The sequence below is a fragment of the Acipenser ruthenus genome, chromosome 2 (assembly GCF_902713425.1).
Source record: "Acipenser ruthenus chromosome 2, fAciRut3.2 maternal haplotype, whole genome shotgun sequence".
Lineage (NCBI taxonomy): Eukaryota > Metazoa > Chordata > Actinopteri > Acipenseriformes > Acipenseridae > Acipenser > Acipenser ruthenus.
The window spans coordinates 67,534,694-67,555,549 of record NC_081190.1 but is presented as its reverse complement, the minus strand read 5'-3'; the positions used below and the strand labels follow the sequence as shown (position 1 = coordinate 67,555,549).

The 20,856-nt window shown below is 39.8% G+C and overlaps 1 protein-coding gene across 1 annotated transcript; it reads right to left on the bottom strand.

Annotated features, from left to right (window-relative positions):
• Positions 1–265: 265 nt before the first annotated feature.
• Positions 266–19,763, bottom strand: LOC117408413 (reelin domain-containing protein 1-like). Its single transcript, XM_034013377.3, has 7 exons — positions 18,389–19,763; positions 16,248–16,476; positions 13,406–13,628; positions 12,272–12,414; positions 5,419–5,644; positions 3,090–3,153; positions 266–1,164 (listed from the first exon to the last, which is right to left on the bottom strand). Exons 1-7 carry the CDS (start codon positions 18,398–18,400, stop codon positions 589–591), a joined length of 1,473 nt encoding a protein of 490 aa, XP_033869268.3. The 5' UTR covers positions 18,401–19,763; the 3' UTR covers positions 266–588.
• Positions 19,764–20,856: the final 1,093 nt, after the last annotated feature.

Here is a 20,856-nt window from a genome sequence, read left to right as displayed (position 1 = left end):
GTTTGTATGGCAAAATATTATGTGCAAATGTACATTTTAAAGGGCTTGTTGATCCATTCACATACATTCCGCTCAAAATTAGAGACAAGGCAAGGCAGGCAAATTAAGGAATAAAATGGGTTCAAAATAAACTAATGAGAAAAAAAAGAACTGCATTCCTGTAGAAATGTGAGTTCGGGACTGGTGACTGCCAATTAAATAACGATGCACTTAATGTGTAAAAAAAAAAAAAAAAAAAAAAAAAAAGTAATGATTAGGACTGTTTAGTAACATTTTGTGTAGTTTTATTAGACAAACAAACATTATTTGAACGTTTATAGAAAAACTGACAACCAAAACAGCACCAAATATATGGCAACAATAATAATAATTACTATTACAGCTTTTGTCTAATAAGTACAAGTGCAGTATAAGGCAAGTAAATAAACATGAAACATGTAAGCCACTAAATATTAGAGTCAATAAAGAGTACACTGAGGGGCAACACATTTCTTTCTTTTGACAAAAGACAGCCAAATGGTCAAGGTTAATCTATGCACTAATAAGCTGCATTTATACATTATTTGTTCTGGAGGTCCCTAAATAGTGTCACTTCCCAGGAGGGGTGATCACATTGTATTCAGCCTGGACCAGAACAAAGCTGTTTTCACGTATCTTGCGTACTTGCACCAGTTCTCCACTCTCTTGGACGTGGATAATGTTGCTGTCCTGCTCGCTGAAGGACACCTCAGTTCGCTTGTGGCAGTACTGAGCATGAAGGTACCTCAAGCCAGCTGCCAGAGCCATACCCAAGGCAGCAGAGCAGCCTAGGAGGATGCCCAGCTCAGCGGCATCAAGTTGGGGTTCATTCCTAGGGCCTTTCCCTCCCTGGCCTGGAGTCCCGGCCTTCCCAGCAGGGCCCGTTTCGCCTCCTGCACTCGCGTTTCTGACTATGACACCCTTCTGCTCCCTGGACCCCCACTTCTCTGTCTGCTGAAGGAAGTCTGCCGAGGACCTTTGTGTCACGACATCAGTGCCAGATTGCCTCGGTGCTGGGGAGGGTTTGCCAGCCACCATTGACATGTCCTGCTGGTTAAGATCTTCCTGGATTGGAGACGAGTCTGTGGTAGGTGGAGGTGTGGCAGCTGACAAAGAATCTTCAACACTGGAACTCAAGGTGCTAGCCTTAAAATACAACACACAAACAGAACAGGTTTGGTATGCATTAGTTTGTTATTACACCACTGTGTTAAACATTACTAAATAAACTGAAAAAAAAGGAATTCTATAATAAACGGAAGAGGATTTTTCAATAATTTAAAGGATATCAATATCTGCAAAAATGATGTAAATATCTTTGTATAGATAAATGTGAAATGGGGGAAGAATATGAAAGAATGCGTCATGCAGTGTGGGGTAGTGGTTAGGGCTCTGGACTCTTGACCGGAGGGTTGTGGGTTCAATCCCAGGTGGAGGACACTGCTGCTGTACCCTTCAGCAAGGTACTTTACCTAGATTGCTCCAGTAAAAACCCAACTGTATAAATGGGGAATTGTATGTAAAAATAATGTGATATGTTGTAATAATTGTAAGTCGCCCTGGATAAGGGTGTCTGCTAAGAAATAAATAATAATGTAAGATTAGTAACTTCATTTATGATATAATTTGTCAACACTTTAAGGAAAAAAAAATATTTTGGACAAGAAATAACCACAACAATTAAGAAAATAAACAAATCTATAGTAGAACACAGAAAATAAAAAAAATATATGGCTGGATTTCAATCTGGGTCTCTAGACATTTCATCTCAGTAGAGTTTGTTCTTGGGTGCAACCCATTCACACCAGCACTCGGGCTCAACTGCCTCTTCTCTGATTAGCAAGGAGACTGGACAACAAGCACTGATGACAAGAGGTACAAGAATCATACCATCAGGGAGGTGGTATGTCTCACACCACCAACCAGCAGAGGGAGCTAGTCAAAGAACCAAAGTGGGTCAGGAAAAAACACACTACAGCAATGGTGCATGGTGGTTTTCAGGAACAACTACAATAATTGTAATTGCACCTATAAAAATGTCTATAAAGACTTTAAATCTCAAAGGGGAATTAATTTATTTGGACAAAGTAACACTGCAAATATAGAGAAAGCAATATGCCATTCGAGGCAACAGACAGTATGAGGATGAACCGCTTCCCTGTAAAATTCTGCATTATGTTAAGTCAAAGCACAAGACGTGTAATATAGGGATGGTAAAACTCATTTATAATCAAGTGCAAGCAGTTCAAATTATTTACAAGATGAGTCATTGTAACCAAGGCACCGTCAATTTTAGTTATTGTATTTCTTGCTCTTATTGTATTACTTGTATTGTAACACTTGAAATGTATTTGCTTACGATTGTAAGTCGCCCTGGATAAGGGCGTCTGCTAAGAAATAAATAATAATAATAATAATATTAGTGTCTTTGTCATACCCAGATCTCATGACATAACTACATTTTATGCAATTAGGCAAAGCATGAACAGCAAAAAACCTTTTAAAGGTAAACGTTAACAAAATTATAAACAACCCTCAGAGCACACAACACAACCACAACCTTGAAGTATCTAACAGTTACAAACGGTTTGTCCCTTCTATCATATATCACATTAATTCTTATAACAATTATCTTGTAACAATTGGATAAGGGCGTCTGCAAAGAAATAAATAATAATAATAATAATAATAATAATTAAATAATCACCAACATGGACTTTTATTTTATAAATTAAATACTCAGGACCTATAGATGCATATGTCCAACAAAGCAATGACATCACTGCAATGATCCTTGTTATTCCAAACTAAACCAGGAACTCCAACCAAATGCTCTGGATTCTGAGCCATCTTAATGATCTCCTGCCTTTTGGACTTTTCCACCCCAACAAAAGCACTAACCGGGACAATATTAGTTATTTAACCATCCTTTTGCCACATTTGTTTTACACTAAAATCCAAATTAATGATTTCAACTTCCAGCATTATTAAACTGACCGCCTAACTGACAAGGGCACACACCACACTTTCCAGCTTTAGGCAAAGAAAGAAAAAGACAAAAACAATCTTACATCTCCATCTTCACCACAGTTCCTGCACAGCTGAATCACACCGTTAGCACTATGGTTTTCTGTTCTGAAAAAAAAAACACCACCATTTGGGAACAATAAATGTGCAGGAATATTAAAAAGGTAAGTAGAGTCTGAAATACAGGTTATCTATTACTTTGGTTGCTGTTGCAATTCACTGTAGTTGCTATTAACACCTGGCCCCAAAGGACTGTCAGCTGTTACATTAGGCTGAAGAATGTAGAGGCATTTTAGATGGAGAAGTTTGTGTTAGAGGCGCATTCACCAAGCAGTAAATTAGACCTTAAATTTATGAGAAAAGTGAAGGCAATTTGTAACCTCTTTTAGCAATCTCTTGAATGTATACCTATTTCAAAGCTCTTAAATTAGGTAGGTGATTTTCCATAGACTAGTCACAGGTTTGGCTTGGATGGTGATTGCAATGCTCTTATGCTGTACCTATGAGTTACAAGGGGATAGTCATGAGCTGTGTTCAAAGCTGGTGGATAAGGGAATGATTTGTCATTTTGTGATTATAATAGTCTTGGTAGCCCTGTTCCTAAGGCCTATTGATGTAAGTCACTTTTAAAATGGATACAAACGGTAAAGTAAGGTGGTCATTCCCACTGAGTGACACAGTGTGGTGCAAAACAGCTGGGTCCTGTTTTGCCAATCTGTGAAATCTTTGAAATATTGTATGTGGTGGGTGGGAGTCAACATACACAGCCAAGGAGTATAAGAAACAGAAACAGAAAACACATGGAACCGTTCAATTACTTCATCCTGTGTATCTGATGCAGGAAAACAGGAGATTTCTTTTGTTATTTTTGTACAGTCCACTTACCTCCCATGCAGTATGAAAATGTATATAATCTAAGAGCAAAAGGAACAATTCTGAATGATACATGTACAATTACAGGGGAAAAATATTGTACAACTGTTATAGCTTAAAAATGATCTAAATCATGGCTTATATCGGTACAGAGGAAAGATTGCTGACACATCATTTAAGGTAAAAATATACAGTAGCCACAGATGGTGTTTAAATCGATCAAGTTGTGTTCAAGTACTGAGATGTTTTTCTATTGTTCAGTCTAGCTACCTTATATGCCTATACAATCTTTTAAAAACTACATTAGACAAGTTACAGTGTTTATTTGTCTTTGTTTTATGAATGGGATTGAGATTGTGCTCAGTATCTTACTAAATTCATGTTAGCACTGTTACAGGGAACAAAAAATAGCTGACAGTTCGACTGTTCACTTGTTTGCTATTGATCAATATCAGTTATCTTAATTTGCAGATGTCTGTGTTGACCTGGGCTGAACACGTCAGCAAAAATATTAACATGAGACTAACAGTTAGATCAGAAGATTTAGTTTATTTATAATGAGGCGATATGAGTCAATCCCTTCTGCACAGCCTCCTCGTGCTCTTAGCTGTAGGCAAATCATTTATATTGTACACTTGACAACATGTGCATCTTGTTGCTTTAAAATGTGAATGTGCCTTAAAGGTAAGAAGCAGGACATGTGTCTTTTCTGGAGCAGCGTACTGAACATCTTGGATGCATCACACAGGGTGCACTAGATAGCACATGTGCCTCCAGCCATAGTGTGACATGTAGATATTCAGCTCAAGGCACCAGGCATCTGTAAAGGCTTTGAAGGTGGTCATGTTTTTAAACTATGGATTTGGCAACTAGCCCAGTTTGGAGATCAGTCCCACTGACACAATTTAAGGGGGTATGAAATGAATGGGCCAAAAAAACAAGCTGGTTTAGATTCCTCTTCAACCCTTTTAATCCTACAATGCCTGTGGACGCCAGCCTTATATGATTCCTAGTACGCCCACATACTTTCCCACATCTTGTAGTGATTATTATCAGGCACAACAGTGCTATCTGAGAACATGATTCAAAGAAGTTCCTGCTCATGATGCATTATGCATGTTACAGTTGTTTTTTTTTTTAATAGAGTAATTGAAATCAAAATGCATTATGACAATGTACACATTATATGAACTCAATAGGAAATAATAAACACAGCATGTATTTTAAAGATTAAAATACTTAAGAAAAGCGTATTTCCAATCACCCCATTCCACAAGCTGCCCTTACTTGCAGGGGTGGAACAATGCTAAGAGGAGCACAGCGTTCACATTTGCAAAACAAATCATAAAGCATGATGCAGTTAAACAGTTCTAATATCAAACCCCTTTTTTCACATTTGAATCTCTCTTAAAAAGGGCTCTGTTTAAAGCTGAAAATATGTCTCTGGGCATTGCAGTTGCTGAAACAAAGCCAATCTGTGTTGCTTACAGTAGTACCTACCTTTCCTGTGCCTGGTATTCAGGAAGCTTTCCTGCTAGCTGTGTTTGAGGGGAGTTCTCCTCTTTCCCTGGAATCACTGAAGGTTCCTGGGTTCTGTTGTTGAGAGGACCAGGGGCGTCTCTCTGGCCAATCAGAGGAGCTCCCGAGGTGAATTTTCCTGTTTCCTCTTTTCCTACGTCTTGGGTTGGATGTTTGGTTACTATCAGTCCAGGTGTGAGGTATTGAACTGTTTTGTGTGTCACAACAAAAGTTGAAAAGAACAAAGTGTGTTACAAAAATTATAAACAGCTCAAATAATTCTGCTTTAAATATTTTAAAAATACATCTCCCTATTGCAAGTCTGTTTCACACACACTGGCAGATCTTACAGACTTGAATAGTCTGGGTTGACAGTGGGGGCTTGGTTGGCAGGTGCTTCTGTATCCAATACTGCACCCACGTTTCCCAAGGAGCAGCATAAAGAAGTGATGATTATTACAATAGGGTCTTTCTGGGCAACAAAATTTGCTGTAGTTTCTAGACGGGAAGCGTAGACTTAAGGTTCCGTTCAAGCACTGTTGAAGCAAGCCACCTGCAATTTGCTTAATTCCAGATTTTCTCCATATAAAATATATGCATCCTGCTCTTTTAATTTGACACCATGATTTACTCGGAACTCGACATTTATTACTGGTACCGAAGGGTTCTATTAAAAAGACTAGTGGATTACGTGACACTGTCGTTTCACGTGACTGATCTACTTGACACTCAAGTTTCACGTGACTGACCTCTGACGAGAAACGGATCCGTTCATTCATGCACGTGCAGCTGGTTAGAGCAGGGGTTCCCAAACAGTGGTCCCGGGTGCGCCGCGGGAGCAATGACATGCTATGTGTTTTTTTCTATTGTAGTGAAAAGCAGGCAGCAGTAACTGTGGTAAAAATAAAGCGTAGCAAGGGCAGTATTGGCGGACTGTCAATCAAAGCAGAAATTCACAAATCAGAGCTAACAGATTCAATAGGGTTTTGCAGTAATACCCTTCTCAACAGATTGCCTACCTGTAGGCGGGATGTAAAGAGAGAGCTCTGAAAAAACGGCAGTGTTAAGGTCATGTGATCACTCTGCTGGCAGATGTAAAAAGTGTGTTCAGTATTAATAAAATTACAATATGTTGAATCCGCTACCAAAGAATACGTTTGGAAAGTATAAAGAACAAAAAAGGCAGCTACAGCAGTTTGAATGCATTTGTACCGTGGGCTCAGTTTTGAGGTGTTGGAATGGGTTTTTTCTTTTGTAGAAAAGTTTTCATACTAACTTTTGTACTTGATAACATTCATTTAAAAATTCAATTGATGCCTATGATGAATACGTTTTTGTCACTAATCAGCTATTAACATTTAAAATATTGAATACTTTGATGTATGTTTCAATATTAAATAAATCAAATTATTAATCATAATGATAAATCTTGTTACATACCGGTAATTTATTTATTAAAATACTGTAACAGCCGGTCCTAAGGCGGGCTGGTGAGATGGGCGGGGCCGGCACGCTGACTGCTTGTTAACAACCTGGAAGAGCGCACCTCGCTGGAGTGAACGGGAGAACCCAGCCTGTACTTTTCCATCCAGCGAGGTTACCCGCCCCCTTTCACCTAGAGTGTTCCGATCCCCAGACTGGCCTGGGCTGGGGGATTTCCATACAGCTGTCATTCTGGAACCTTCCAGCAGGGTGAGGTGTCCGTTCTGGATAGGCTGGAATGAGCACCTATTAAAGGAGCTGAGAGCTGGATCCCGGGGTCGGCCTGAGAGAAGGAGAACACAGTGAAGAGAGAAAGAGCTAGAGAGAGAAAGATCTAAAGAGAAGAGAAAGCCGACTTGTAGAAGCATGAGCTGTGGCTGACAGCAGCTTTGTAAAAGTGATTATTAAGGCTAAAACAAATAAAAAGTTTAAGCCTTGAAACCTTGTCTTGCATCCTTCTAGACACCGCTATGTTAGTGTCAGAGAAGAAGGAACCAGAGGAGTCGATCTTCTCTCCTTTGGCGGCGTGGAGACTGTCAGCTAGAGGAAGAAATGGAGGCAGCGGCCGCCCCGACACCACACAGCGGCAAGCGGAGTTGAGTCAAGTCTCCCCACTTCAATTGAAAGGTCAACTGGGATGCTTTCCAAGCCCAGTTCAACCTGGTGGCCCGACTCGAAGGATGGACCGGGGAGGAAACGGCCCTCCTACTTGCTGGGTGTCTGGCGGACGATGCTCTGCCCTGCCTATTGACCCTCACCACAGAGCAGCAGGCTGACTACGTGGCGCTGAGTGAGGCCCTCCGGAGTCGGTTTGGCAGCAGCCAACAGCCAGGGCTGCTGCGCAATGAACTCCGTGCTGGACTAAGAGGGCAGGGGAGTCCCTCCGCGAGCTGGTGGCTGCCATAGAGATACTAACCCGGCGTGCAATTATCCACATGCCTTCCAACATACAGGAGGAGCTGGCCAGGAACCAGTTTGTGGAGGCTATTGGGACCGGAGAACTACAGGCGCAGGTGTGTCTACTCTGGTCCCAGAGCCTCCAGGAGGCTATGGAGCTAGCGCATGAGAGGGAGGTGGTCTGGACTACAGAGCAACAGGGCTCGGTAGGACGCCGACCAGCAGTCCGGACGACACAGCTTGAGACGGGGCCGTTTGCCACCAGTGAGGCGCCGACGGCATGGCTCCCAGTGCTTGTCGCTCTTCTCTGCAACCATGACCTGTCCATGGCAATCTCTTCTTTGCTAGGGCTGTGGACGGCCTGGTCATCGCCGCGCCGAATGCCTGACAAGGCGTCGTCCTGAGGGAGCTAAGGGCCTCCGCCCAACGTCGGAAAAATTCCCAGGGGTCCGCTTGAACAGGGGAAGGCGGACCCTGCCACTTACCCCTGTCACGGCTGAGTCGGTCAACCCGGTGATGGTGGTCAGGAGGACTTCGGTGGGCGACCACTGTCAGGGGTGCCCTGCTTCACCCTGGATGATAAAGGCTCTACGGTCACCGGTTGTTGAGATTCCGTCACAGCTTTGCTGTTAAGGTCAAGGATGCAGTCAGGACACACTTGGTCCAGCACAAAATCGACACGGGGGACGCCGCCGTGTTCCACTGGCTCATCAGCCGGAGGCGGAGAAAATCTTGCTGGATGCGGGACTGGTGGAGCCTTCTGAAAGTCCCTGGGCGGCCCGGTAGTCATGGTCCCTAAAAAGAATGGAGAACTAAAAAGAACCCGCTTCCCCGCATAGACGAATCCCTGGACCTGGTGGCTGGTTCCTCCTGGTTCACGTCCTTGGACCTAAGGAGTGGCTACTGGCAGGTAACCCTCGCCCCTGAAGTTCGACCAAAGAATGCCTTTTCCACCGGGCAGGGTCTATGGCAGTTCCAGGTGATGCCGTTTGGACTTTGCAACGCTCCTGCTACTTTCAAGCAGCTTATGAAGCAGACCCTAACTGGCATCCCCCGGCAGCGCTGCCTTGTCTACCTGGACGACTTGCTGGTGCATGGACCCAGCTTTGAACAGGCCCTTGCATCCCTCCAACAGGTGCTGCAACGCCTGGAGGCAGCGGGTCTAAAGCTGAACCCGGACAAATGTCAGTTCATGAGGAGGTCACCTTCCTCGGGCACCGGGTGGGGGGGTCAGGGCATCAGCACCGAGGTGGACAAGATCAGCGCTGTGTGGGACTGGCCTACCCCTGCTAACCAACAACAAGTGAGGGCCTTCCTGGGATTGGCCTCTTACTATCGGTGGTTCGTGGCCAACTTTGCGGACAAGGCAGCTCCCTTGAACCACCTCCTTAAAAAGGGTGAGTTGTTCTGCTGAAAGCTGGATCCCGGGGTCGGACTGAGAGAAGGAGAACAAAGCGAAGAGAGAAAGAGCTGAAGAGAGAAAGAGCTAAAGAGAAGAGAAAGCCGACTTGTAGCCGCATGAGCTGTGGCTGACAGCAGCTTTGTAAAAGAGATTATTAAGGCTAAAACAAATAAAAAGTTTAAGCCTTGAAACCTTGTCTTGCATCCTTCTTCACACCGTTACAATATGTTTGGATATACTGCTATTTTATTCATTACTGGCTCATTCACAGTCGTCTTAAAATAATGCTAGAATATGTTTTGTTGGAAAATTTGACTGATTTTTCTAAGTTTTATTTTGGTCATGTGGCGCAGCTGCGCTCCGATTTTTTTTTGGGGGGGGGGTGGGAGGTTGCAAGCCAACTGAATGTGATTTTGCAAGTTGTATTTGGTTGTACAGAGCAGTGGCGAATAAAGTAACTTATGCAAGGCTCTCGTTTCCCTCTGTATTGTGCGCGTTCGTCTTTTTTGTGCATGACAGTTCAGCGTGAGAGGTAACGAACGGCTAGACGTTTTTGTTACATAGTTTTCAGAAATTAGGTTTTAGTTATGTTTTTGTGCACGTTGTTCTGATTTTACTCAAAAGTGATTGCTGTTCAGGTATTTATGAATGGGAATAATAAGAGACATGCACTTCTTTCTTGTTTGATGACCAAGAAAAATGACTGCATTTCTAACATATTCAATTATACAAAGGTGCCTAATTTAAAGATTTGATAAAAAAAACGTCTGTTTAGTTTTTGCAATTTATTTTATTTACTCAAATTAAAGTTTTCACTCAGTGCATATTCTATGTGATTTCCATCTTTCACAATATTTATTCAAATGAATAAAGGACGGTTTAGGTTAGGTTTATTTATAATGTTACAGATTTAAACATATAAATTGTTTTTAATTTGACAAGGAGTGCTAATAGTGGGCCGCAGTGCCTAATGCAACGGAACAGGTGGGCCTCAGGTAAAAAGTTTGGGAACCCCTGGGTTACAGTATCAGTTCACAGTGTGCGAGAAGCGAAAAATGTGTTCTCGTTCAATTAGCTTTAAAGCTCAGGTTATTCAGGATAACAAGTTTGTCAGCAGAACTTTCAAAGCACGTGTTTTTGCATGCGAAACAATCGACAATGCTTGATTTCTGTGTGAAACTTTACATTTATTATTGCTTTTGTATAATGTACATTTGTTAACTTTTGCTATTTAAGCCGTCAAATTAGACGGTACAATCCAATAACAAAGTACAGTCAACAGTTTGTGGCTGGATTGTTTTCGTACAAATAACGCTGTAGTTATTTTATTAATTCTTATTTCAATCAAACTAAATGAGCTGTACTGAGTTTGTACAGTACTGTACACTGTACTTGATTAATTCACTGCAGTTCTTTCAACCGTTTTCAGAAGGACATTTAACTAAAAATTAACTTGTGAGTTCTGTTAGTTATATGCATGTTAATGCCATGGCTCATGTGCACCTAGTGGTTAACTCTACACCTTGGATAAATCATGGCATCATCCCATGGGATGTTGAGTTAACCAAGGTTGACTGCATAGTAAAAGCTGCCCAAAAGATTCCCCGTTGTACTGTGGATTAACAGAACAATACATTTGGACAAATATTTAATTTAAACATTTATCAATGCCTTTATTAGATTACATTTAACACAAAAGGCTTGTTTAAATGTATTACTAAATCTACTGAATTTAGTCTCTTTTTAGTTCTACTGTAGCATTTTAAAAAGTTAAACTGCTTGGATTTAATTCGTCTAATTAATGTGCCTGTAATTTCTTGATTTGTACTCATGCCATGATCTCAAAGGCACTCCTTAAACCCAGTGGTTATGTTAAAGCAACTTCTTGTAGGGTATTTTAATTAAACTGATTAAATGGAAAAAAAAAAAATCTCATTACAATAAACTAAAATAAATTCATTCCTGCTTGTTCCCAACTTTAAGGTTAATTTATATCCAATCCTGTGCGATTACCCTTTCCAATTATTTTATTAAACTGCATCTGTTTTAATTATTAATTTATAAAGATTGTATCACTCTGATCTTTTTTAATTTTTAATTCAGACTGACTTCAAACAAAATCTTGAGGAAAGGACACAGCTTTTTTGGTGTGGGAATTGCTGTCTGACTAAACCGTCAGAGCTGGATGTCTTGAGCCACCTCATGTTATTTATGACTGCACAAAAAAAGAACCAATCCAGGTCACTTGAAATGAGGGGGCCCTGGAGCCCAAGAATAACCTTGAGACATAATATCAAAAGACACCACCAGGGGGAGAAACGAGCACAGACTGGCCAGCGTCCTCATTTTGTTCCTAAATCTATCTTGGCTGTTAATCTTTTCGAGATTAATGCATCCAAAAAAATCAGCCTATCGGAACCTAGGTGTGTTTCACTGATCTCAAATGATCAACGATAGACATGGGGTATGCAGGGTACATTTTAGAGTACTTTAAAGATTCTTGAAGTTTTGGAGTTCATTTTCAAATAACATTTAAGATTTTTTGAATAACGAGTCCAACGTATGGTAATCTGCTAAGAAAGGTTCAGGTTGAACTTGACTAACAAACTGGGTATTGGAATTTCTGCCCAGCCCTCGACTAGAAGCCTATTGTAACGGACCTCTGTCTAATACATAGCCTACCCCTGTAAGAGTTCATATTTGATGCCAAGCTCATTTGCATATCTCCACCCAATTAGTGGATAGAGTACAAGGATCTAAACTGTGGGCAGTCGATGAGAAGGACAGCTAGGTCCAATATTCTGTCACACTGCGCAGTGTGTATTTTTTTTCTTTATTTCTATTCTGTGCTTGCTGATCAACACCTACAAATAGAAGGTGACTTATTTTACATCCAAGAGTTATGGATTTATTATTTTCAACAGTAAAGAATGCACCCTAAATACAGTTCGTCACACTATGTGTATCCAACCAAATTTATTTATATATATATATATAATGTATCCCTGTTTTGTCGTTAAAGAATTGTGCCAGTATACAATGAACATGCAGTACCTGTGGTTGTTGTGGTGGCTGCCTGGGTTATGTCTCCTCCTTCTGTGGTGTCTGCAGAGGTAAAGTTACTCTGCGTTTGATCGTGCACAATAGGTGACTCAATCCGTGCCCAGTAAATGAAGTACGACTGCACTACTGTTATACTGAAAAAGAAAGAATAAAATATAGGCCTGCATGCACATAAAGCAGTGTAATCCAAAATGAAAATATAAATCAGGTTAGCATCAGTATACTGACGTCTGTATGCACTTGGTCACCTTTGGAATAATGTTTATTAATGAAATTAGGGATATTGAGGGCATCATGAGGGCTGCCTGTCATCTAGTCCCTCCATTTCTCAGAGATGAATATTTTATTTTTGTAGTATAACATGATTCTGGAGTTCAAAAAGTGTCAATTTTGGGGGGAAGTGAAGTACTGTACAGTGACATCATCTGCACATATTATTTAAAGTATTAGCCTCTTTCAAGGGATAATTGCCCATTCCCTCTAATCAATGCCCTGTGCGATGGAAAAGTCCAATATTTTACCTGCTGGAGGTTTGAACTTGGACATTTTTTTGGAGTCCTAGAATTAAAGTGCTCCTTTAATTGGGACCAAAGTTTCAGTGGGTACATAGCACAGCATGTGTTAATTTCTAATTGGGAAAGTGACCACCAAAGAAAGATGGGCGACTCAAAAAAGGTGCAGAACTGCTCTGTAATGTTTTTCCTTCTTGAGACTTTTCAGAGAAGAAAAAGGATGAATAAGGGAAGCAGTAAAATGGTACTGATTACAAAACCTTTCAAAAGCCTCATCTATGCCTTTACAAGAGAGTTAGTATATGGTAAGTCAGCTAGGATATGTCATTCAACAGTTACTGCCAATGTTGTCAACAACAACACACCAGTATCCAGCAATACTGTGCATGAGAGAGCAAATATTTGTTATTTTAATGTAGAGTGTGTGGAGGTGTTTCTTCCAGATGAACAGTAAGTGTATCCAAAGGCAGAAACCCACTTAAGTTTCTAACACCATACATAGCAACATGTAGTTATGAATTTGCTCGCAGATGAACAGAAAGCTCCTATCGGCACAGGTGCTGTAAAAAATCGGTAAAAGGGGAGTGTCAGATCCCAAGGAAGCCGTTCTTACAAGAAACGTATGTCTCCGGAGGGCTGATCGGGTGCCCTCCACACGAAGGAGAGGTTTCTCTTCAGGGACTTGTCGGAGTGGGTCACGGTGTCTCCCTCCTCCAGGCAGCTCAGCAGCTTGGAGCCGGGCGGAGAGACAACAAAGGAGCCCGTGATGTGATCATCAGTGACACGGCGTGCTTGAATCAGGAACCCCATGAAGTTTCGACTGCTCCTCACCGCCACTGCAAACAGCAACATTGGAACATGGGAAGTTATTGGGTGGAGTAGAATTACAATGCTAAAATAATGTGAAATACAGTTTTTTAGGGGTGAAAACCTACCAATGCTGACGTCCCAGCCCAGCCCAGTTCTAATGTGTCATCCCACCCTGAATGCCACCAAATAAACAACCAAAGTAAGTAACCCCAAAGCAGGGACTTTAATTAGCAAGTTCCTCTCCTGTGACAAATAACATGCCTGTGCACTTTCCTGATGACTGTTGTTTTTCTGCACCAGCCTGAATCATTCATTGAGAAAATAAAATACAAATATTGTGGACCCAATGAAATTACAGGAAAATAAGCACATCAAACTCCTGCATTATTGTTCTTTTTGTGATAATATCCTGTATCCCTCCTAAAAGTTTTACAGTATGTTTGCACAGTATTTTTGCAGTTTTATCATGCTTTTTCCCATAGTTATACTATACATTTACCATAGTTTACACTGGTTTGCCAAGTTTACTAATATGCTTTAATATAACTTGTTATTCTTTACAATGCATACCTATGCTTTATCGTGCTTTCACTGTGCTTTATTACACTTCGCTATGCTTTTACTATGGTAAACGTTTATAACATGTGTATACCTCTATTTACAATAAATTACAGTATTTATCCAATCTGAATATTTTTCAATCTGTCTGAAGCATACTTACCTTCAACACCAGTAAATGTCAGAATATAGTGGAGCTCTATTGTAGAATGTATACATCGCCAGTGCTGGCTGTCCTCATCTGGTATTTTCAAAAGGTTGTAAAACTACATCAAACAAGTGTAATTGGGCCCAGAGTTACAGAGATAACCTAGAAGCACACTGACCCTCAAAGTGCGTGCAACTAGTTAGATACATAGCAAACTCTACCGTGGCAACTTTTATCATTGCTTACACTCTGCAACTGTGTGTCACTTGACCTGACCATACAAGATCCAGAATTCCCAAAGGGCCCCCTTCCCTTGTAACCAGGATAAGACCGATTGGAAGGGCACCAAGGTAGCTGACTCTATCACCACCTCCCATCTTTCACACCCTCCCTGTATCACAAACATCCTCAACCTCAGCCACTGAGTTGTTGGATCCTGACTATTTAGGAGAGCCCCTGATACCTTTTTACCTTCAGGCTCCTTCCTCCACCTAGATTACTTTCAAAGTTCTTTAGTTCCATAAAAATAGCTTTGCTAGTCCACATACAAGATTTACTCCAAAGGTTGTTTTTTTATGACACATCTTACTAGGATCTGCTATGTACGGATATTGTGTAAAACACTTTTGAACCCACAAAGGGAAAAATCAACTCAAAAGAGGTCCATTGAAGAACACCATTGGTTTTAGAGCAAAGCAACAGCTACACTTGCATTTAACACCACATAATATAACTCTAGGGTCAGACCTTTGCTCTAGACTCCAGATGTCCATGTATTCGTGTTCTAATACAGCACTTTAAATAGCCTTGTAGCAATTAAAAATAGCTTATTGTTAAAACGTACTGAAACTGCACAAAGATATTTCATCAGCCACCCTTAAACTAAACCCATATTTAGTTGCCTTATAAACCCTTCCAATGATACTAAATAGCAATGCGCAGACTCTGGCCCAATCAGCCGAAGTCAGCGGAGTGCATCGATGTTCAGAGTCTCTCACTCCACAGGTAATTTCACAAGTTCTCCACAGCTCATTAATTCAGCCTATTAGTTCAAACTAATGGCCTCTAACCAGAAGTATCAAAGCTTTCGCTCTGCCAGCCAAATCACATCAGATGGTCAGCTAGGTTATTGAGAGCCCTGTTAACATACTTAGGAAATGTAGTTATTTGTTTACTTGCGCTCCCCGAGTCCCTGAGGTTATGAGGGACTGTCACTGATTTATTTTAAGGTCACACTGTCCCTGTCCTCAGCATTTTGACTTTCCATAGAATCAGATTTCTTAATTTGCCAAACAGGATAAATGACCAGCATTAAGATTGTAAGGTCATCACCCTCTTCAGTCAAGTATCTGTATTACAGGAATATTTGTATTATATATATATACATCGCAATTATGGCTACACAGTTCTTCAATCCAGATGCAACACTATATGGTATGCATTATTCCTGTCTAGTAAAAGTGCTGCCTAAACCATTTGAAATAGAGGGGCAAACATATTAGAATTAAGCTACTTCATGAATAATAAAAAAAAATGTTTTGAATATTTCTTGATAATTCTGATTCATTTAGTAACAATAAAAGGGTTTTACACCTTTTAGAGAAAGAAAGGCTGTAGTGCTGATCACAATTTGAGTGAAAAGCTTGTAAAAACAATCCCCCTGATGTATGTTAGTCAGACCCCAAGGCCACAAATGTGTCCATGTCATCAACAAGTTCCCATGAGTTTTCTCTGCATAACAGGACAATCAGCAATAAAGGGGATGTATTAGCTATCATATTGTATGTTATATAAGCCAATGTTCTCCAGTACAATAGTACTCAATTATTTTTAGCATCAGACAATATACTGTTCTCTGGTTATATTCATTTAAACGTGGAGCACTGAGGCTAAACACAAGACTGCTGCTTAGCTAACAGAAAGGGGAAGGCTGACTTACCAGGCACCCCGTCCCCTGGCAGGTAGGAGGCTCTGTCGGTGTGGAGTGTGATGTAGTTGTTGTGGGGATTGTGGGGCTGAGCTCGGATGTGTCTCGGCTTCATATCGGCACAGGCAGAGGGGTTGGCTCCATGTGAGAATCCCGAGGTGTAGGAGACCAGAGTGAGGGCAACTCCCAACCAGCCCACCAGCACTGCTCCGCTTCTCATCCCCTGGAAAACCTTCTGAGACTACAGGATCACGGGAGGTAAACAGTTAACACCACAAGTGTGTATCCATAAAGCTATCCAGACCTCTTATAATTGTTCACCCAATTTGAGAACAATTCGAGTGTGAGGCTCTTGCATATGAACTTCTTTTCAATTTAAGACAGGTGCTGAGAGCGACTATAACAATATCAAATGTGATTATTTTTGTCTGTTACTACCTCCTTCTGTATTTGTAGGTTATGCTTGAGTATATTGAACATTTTTCTTATAAGTGACAGTTGTTATACAAAACCCCTATACCTTTATGTCTTTCAACTCTTAGGAAAGATAACTCCACTCAAAACTGCAGACGGTTATAGAACTATAGAAAATATAACACTACTCAGAATAGCAGTCCAGGAAACTAATCTTGTGTGCTCCCATATATATTTATTATTTAGATGAAGCCAGCTTTGTCATGGTCTCACAAAACACAATTATCACTGATCTTGTACTAACTAATGTTATTCGTTTTAGTGCTGGTTTCACATACCCTGATTATCACTGATCTTGGACTATGTAATGTTACCTAAGCTAAGGTAGTCCGTGACTAGTGCCAACCAGGGTCTGTGAAACCAGGCATTAGAGTTAATTTGCAAACAATCTTGCTTAGAAATAAATATTTCCAGTATAATAAGTTAACAACTTAGGTGGAAGTAGGATATATTCCATATTACCTATTTATAGCATTGATACATTTACTCATTTATTCTTCCTTTGGAAACAAATGTATGACATTTTAAAATACTTTGAAACCAAGAAAACAAGGTAGTACAGTTTATGAAGAATGAAATGCATGCCTCTAGATTTGCAGCATCCCTTTTGTCTTCATTATACTGTTCAGACTGAGGTATGAGGTAGTGAACCACTTCCCACTAAGTGATTTTCACGTCATCCAACAACACCACTAAATGTCAGATAAATCGAGAGTTATGATTCTTTTTCATGAATCAGCAAAGAACTCACCCTTGAAAATGGTTGCTATGTGCATGAGGTGTCTTTATTGGGAAATAAGTCATTCAAATAATTAATCACTGGAACATTTTAAAACAGGATGGCTTTTACATTTTATTGCTATAAATAGGCACCAGTCAGGGTATTTTCTGAACCATTGCTGAGCATTTTGAGATATGAAGTCCATCACATAAATATTTCAACTTCCTAATTGTTTTTTAAGGTATGAATTGCACTCACAGTTTATGTATAAGGACCAAACAGACAATGTTATAATAACAAAATATACATTTTACACATTAATTAATTTTCTGTTGCACTGAAACAGCACTAGTGCTAATTTAGAGCCATTGTTAATTAATCTGTGATTTTAGTGTCATTAAGAATAAACAAATGAAGGCCTGGTGGCCGTTTGTGCAAAAGCAAGTGCACATTTTCAGAGAGGAATAAAACCATTGGTAATATCATAAAACTAGCAAGAAACATCTTAGTAGTTTTATTCCTCTGAAAATGTGCCTTTGCACTTACTTCAAAATAGGACTTTTATTGGTCCATAAAGGTCAAGACCTGGAACCACTAGTTTGAAATATTGGCTAAAATATGTTGTAAATCCCATTCTGTGCATCTCTAGTTTACGTTATATTAAAATATATATATATATATAAAGTAATCTACTATATGGTATAGTGTATCATATTCATGGAAGGAAACAGTCTCGTGCAATTAAATTGATCCCCAAGTGAAACCAAACAGGCTAATCTGTTCATACCTCACCAGAAAGTATTCTTGCATAATAGCCTTTAGAAGTTTTCTATACAAAATGTAAAGCAAACATTTTGACAAGGTTGTTATTATCAGTAATAACTTGCATGCAATTAGCATACCAAATCACACCCTAGTCCCCCCACAGACATCCATAAAATGAAATTACTGCACTTACCTTTATGTACATTTTCCTTTAGTTTGATGTCTGAGAAGGCCACATGTGAAGTATTTCCAAAATTTGGAATGATACATCCTGGAGAAGAGTTAGCTCCGCTCCCTCTCAAATAGGAAGTGCGGCAGCTGTTGCTTAATACCTACAGGAACTTTCTAACTCCTCATCCTCTTTTCTTTAATCTCATTACTTCTCAGCCCCTCTCCCCACTCACTCTCACAGCTGCAGTCTTTGCCATGTAAATAATGGGGAAGTATCTGTTTCTAGAAGAGATCATCTGGGGAGCACTTTATCCTGCCTCAGCTGGAGGGCCTCATTGTTCTTTTCTTCAGACGTGAGAAGTTTCTTGAACAAAGCTTTTCTGCTACATTGAGCCTACCGGACTAGGCATTGCTATTGCTAAACTGGCATAATGGATTGTGTAATTGTATTCATGATTGGTTGTTTTTCCCAAAATCAACTTCAAACAATCAAGCAACCGGAGTCTGTGATCCGACTGCCATAAGACAGAATCTGTAAATTCGAACTAAAGTCTGTTTTTATGAATATTGCTCTGTTGTATAAAGACGGCAACAACTTTATAGAGACATTTTGTGAATAAAACAGCCTCCCCCCATGCTGTAAATACAAAATTGTAGCTATCTAACTAAAAACCACAGTATATTTGCCATTTTTACTGTAATTCTTAGTGACAGAGATGAAAAAAACATTGTTTGTTGGGTGATTTAAATACTGTTTCAGTTGTATGCTGACATTTTTACCTACAGAAACACTGTTTAGATAATTGTTTCTATTAAGGTGTAGTAATATTAATAGATCAGATAAGTTGGTCTATGATGACACAGCTGTGTGGTAAGACAATTCTTACCGCACGGTCATGTGGTCTTATTATTATTTTTATTATTTGTTTATTTAGCAGACGCCTTTATCCAAGGCGACTTACAGAGACGAGGGTGTGTCAACTATGCATCGGCATAGGGTCACACAATGAGTCAGTGGTTGAGGTGGGATTTGAACCAGGAACCTTCTGGTTACAAGCCCTTTTCTTTAACCACTGGACCACACTTTATTTATCTAAGCCATTTTATAAATCGCCTTAATGACATGTGCTATAGGCAAGTTTTTGTCAAGTTTTTTTAGCTCCAGTGCAACTTTTGTTCCTAAAAGACTCAAGTGGACCTGTGATGTTTTATAGTAAATTGCATATTTTAATGTTAAAATATGTTACACAATTCTAGTGATTGTGTTCAGAATGAAGGCTTTGTGTTATTTTGGTACCTATGTAACTTAAGATAATGCATTTGCTGCAATCGACGCCCCAACCCATCTCATCCCTGGCTATCTGAAAATGACTAATAAATCTTCAGCAAGGCCAAAAGAGCTATTGCTTTATTGACATCTTGGTTGATATGGAATATCCTTTCCTACATATCTCATGCATTATACTATATGTAACAGAATGCAGTACCAGTTCTTCTAAATGCATAATATAATGAGACACATACACAAGTGGTTCAATACTGAGAAAAGTATTTTAAAATAATACAATAATGTTTTTGCTACAGCAGTTGTCAGTTGTATACATACTGAAGTCAGTTATGGATTTCTATTAAGAAAAGAAAGCTTTCATTCTTATTTTAAAATGATAGAAAACTAGATGTTCTACATACTTTTAGATTATACACAAAATCCATTGTTAATTCACTAGAAAATTGAACAATATACCCTTGTCGTCCACGTCGGAAGTAGCAGATACGCCTATTGAAGGGGCCACGGCCATTTCATAAAGATCTGCATGTGAAACACATTTATAAAAGGAGGCAATTTGTTCTTACAAAAAAGACATTTTTATATATAACAAAGAGCACAATACCTGTGTCACTGAATGACTAATGGAATACTACTGAAAAAGTGTCTAGCGGTATGCATGGTAATGCGGTATGCTTAATGATTAACCAGCATATAGTTTTTGATCACAGAGCAAAAGCTTGCTGATACAAAACCACATGCCATTTTTTAAGCTAAAAAAGACGTTCGCTTGCAGTTCAGAATTCTGCATTAAAAATCAAATGTGTATATTTTAAAACTGCCTCTCACAAAATCATGAGAAATCATTTATACATGCAAAGACTTACTTACTTTACAAAAAAGCCCCATCCTCTTTTGGCAGGGGGGTTGGGTAGATCCACATTTTAACATTTAGTCTTGTCTGAATATTTGGTTTTTACCTTTCCATTCTAGATATTTCTTGCACTTACAGCATTTAACCACCTAGTGGCACCATGTTGAGTATGAAACTCAACCAAAGAAACCATCCACCTTACAACAATTTGGGATGCACAGGTGGACTTTTTTGATAAACTGATTATCCTAATATCAATCAATATAATACCAATACATTAATACAATCTTAACTTTAGTTAAAGTAAGCAAATGTTTGCCTTGGTTAACCAGACAAGCACTAGTGATTA

Bases quoted from the DNA above. Each gene is read 5' to 3' on its own strand.
- LOC117408413 (XM_034013377.3), bottom strand. The intron at 12,415-13,405 runs GTAAGAACGGCT...TTTCTTTTTCAG, and splicing joins TCCGGAGACATACGTTTCTT to TATAACAGTAGTGCAGTCGT. The intron at 3,154-5,418 runs GTAGGTACTACT...TTTTTTTTTCAG, and splicing joins GAATACCAGGCACAGGAAAG to AACAGAAAACCATAGTGCTA.